The following is a 2,603-nucleotide window of genomic DNA, read 5'->3' as shown; positions in this document are numbered from 1 at the left end:
AAGACAGAAAAATATAAACAAACGTGCTTTTTATGAAAAAGCTGGGTTTCCTAATGTTATCGGGTGTATAGTTGGGACACACGTACATATACAAGCACCTACCGAAGATGAACCTGCTTATATGAACAGGAAAGGGTTTCACAGTATCAATGTCCAGGTTATTTTTAAAAACAAAACAATTATTTAATTTTATATGTCATATTTTTCCTTTTTCACTCTCTTGAAATTAAAAAAAAAGAACAAGTATGAGAATAATATTTATGATACAAAATATGTGCACCAGACCAAGGATTTGTGTAGTGACACTATACAATCCTTGACTGGACACAGACTATATTTTATTAAATTATACGATATAAAGAAACATAACTGAATCATCTTAATTGTGTCGAATTAAATTCGTTATTGATTTTCAGTGTGGCATATCAATTGTGTGTAATTTTTAAACAATTGGTTAACCCTTATGGAAATATAAGCCCTCTGGCACATAGTAGCGGCAGCAGTATGGATATGCTGCGGCTTTGATGCTGCAAACTGTTGCGGCTTCGATGCAGCGATAGCATATTTCGTATGCAAATTAGTTTTCTTGCACCATAATTGCGTTTATATTCTGGCACCGTTGCGGCAATATTCTGGCATCATGTTGCGGCACTGATGCGGCTATAGCTTATTTCAGTAGTAGTAAAATAGGGATAAGAAAACAGTAGAGCAGGTAGAGCAATGTAAACATTGTGCCAGTGATGGTGGAATGTTTGGTCCACGTATCATACTTTTGACCAAGGTAGAGCAACATTGGTTGGTAACCAGGGTATGTTTGTCGTCCATTTTGTTTTCCACGTTTCAAGGTAGAACAACATTGGTGGGTAACCAGGGATATGTTTGTCGTCCATTTTGTTTTCCACGTTGCAAGGTAGAGCAACATTGGTTGGTAACCAGGGTACGTTTGTCGCCCATGTTGTCCACATTGTAGTTGGATCCAAATGCAGTTGAAATAAGGATTTCTCCAAATAAACCAAATGTAAAGCTCGTTGTGAACAAAATATTGAATACCGTAGAAATGGCCATGTGCTGGTTAGTTGATGGACTCTGTGACAAAGCTTTACCCGAAACAATGATATATTGTACATCAATCAAGGATGCAGCTAACATTTATGCATATATATCAACGGTAATTCCAAATTGTAAAGAAGTCCAGATGTTTCATTCTGAAACTCCGCCTGACAGTAAAAAAAGAATAATGAAATGTTTAAAAGATCCATCCAGTAGTATTAAAGTTGTGATAGCAACAAGCGCCTTAGGAATTGGTATAGATATTATTGGCTTTTACATTGTCATAATTTATGGTGCACCAAAAACTATAGTTGATCTTTTTCAAGAAATTGGTCGTGTAGGGCGTGATGGAAAGGAGGCAGTTGCACTTCTTCTTCATAATTCCTACCATTTGAGAGATGTTGAAACTGAGGTTAAAGATCTATTTAAGGCAACTGAATGTCGCAGAATTTCATTATTGGAACCTTTTCTGTCAAAAACAGAACTTGAAGAAGAGAAAAAAACTACAGGTTTACATTGCATCTAAATGTCTATGTGGGTCATGCAATGAAGATAAACACAGAAAAATTTCAAACATTTTGAGCAACCCATCTGAAAATGTACGAAATGTAGCTGACCCAGCACCTGTTCATTCTACTTCTACTACTAGTTCTACCTTACCTGAATAACATGTTTCGTCTCTAAATGTTCCGCTCTCAGATCCACAACCAACGTACAGTTCACAGACAAACATGAATAGCCGGGTAAACTCCATTTTTTATGAAATAAAAAAATGGTAAAATTTTTCATTTGAGGGCAATAAATCCTATAAGAAGTCATCTGACAGTTTTGACAAGTAAAGACAATTGGCAGAATTCAACATTCTGAACATTTTAGCTCTTGTCAGATTTTCTCTTTATAATGGTTTTCAAAATTATAGACAAAGGGTCTCTTGACCCCGATTAACTTGCCTATTCTGTCCATATTTCCTTTTTTTTGTCACATTACAGGTGCTCGAGAAAAATGTTGATGCAAGCTTTTAAATGAAGCAGGTATTTTTTGTTTGGCTAAATATTCGTAGAAGGCGGGGCTTAATACTCGACAGAAAATCGCCTAAATCATATAATTTATCCATGACTTTTTACAATTTTTCTATAATTACCCTGACTTGGACCATTCCCCATCATAAGGCAACGATTGCTGCAACGCTGTTTCATCAAAAGATGGTGAACTGGACATTTTTTTTCTCCATCATGGCGAGGCATGAATATTTAATGAGATTGAACGGAGTTATCTGCTCTTGTCGAAAGTAGTGTAAAAACGGCCTTAATGTAGCTGCGTTAACCATGTTTTTTTTACTTTGGTTGTATAAGGGTTCCTGGGGAACAGAAATATGGTCACTTGGTCTTCTCCCGACCGGCAGTAAAACGCTTGCCGTAGTGGGGCGTCCGTTTGGCTGTGCGGGATGTATGAAGTTCGCAGTTACGTCCGGTCAGAATGGGAACGTTTATGCCGGAGGATTTACCACCACTTTTATTGATTGATTGATTGTTGGTTGTTTAACGTCCAGTGGC

General features: G+C 37.0%; 1 protein-coding gene across 1 annotated transcript; it reads left to right on the top strand.

Annotated features, from left to right (window-relative positions):
• Positions 1-1,039: 1,039 nt before the first annotated feature.
• Positions 1,040-1,576, top strand: LOC139493946 (putative ATP-dependent DNA helicase Q1). Its single transcript, XM_071282117.1, has one exon. The coding sequence runs from the start codon at positions 1,058-1,060 to the stop codon at positions 1,574-1,576; it is 519 nt and encodes a 172-aa protein (XP_071138218.1). The 5' UTR covers positions 1,040-1,057.
• Positions 1,577-2,603: the final 1,027 nt, after the last annotated feature.

This window comes from Mytilus edulis, chromosome 11 (genome assembly GCF_963676685.1).
Source record: "Mytilus edulis chromosome 11, xbMytEdul2.2, whole genome shotgun sequence".
Taxonomy (NCBI): Eukaryota; Metazoa; Mollusca; class Bivalvia; order Mytilida; family Mytilidae; genus Mytilus; species Mytilus edulis.
This window is presented reverse-complemented; position numbering and strand designations above follow the sequence as displayed.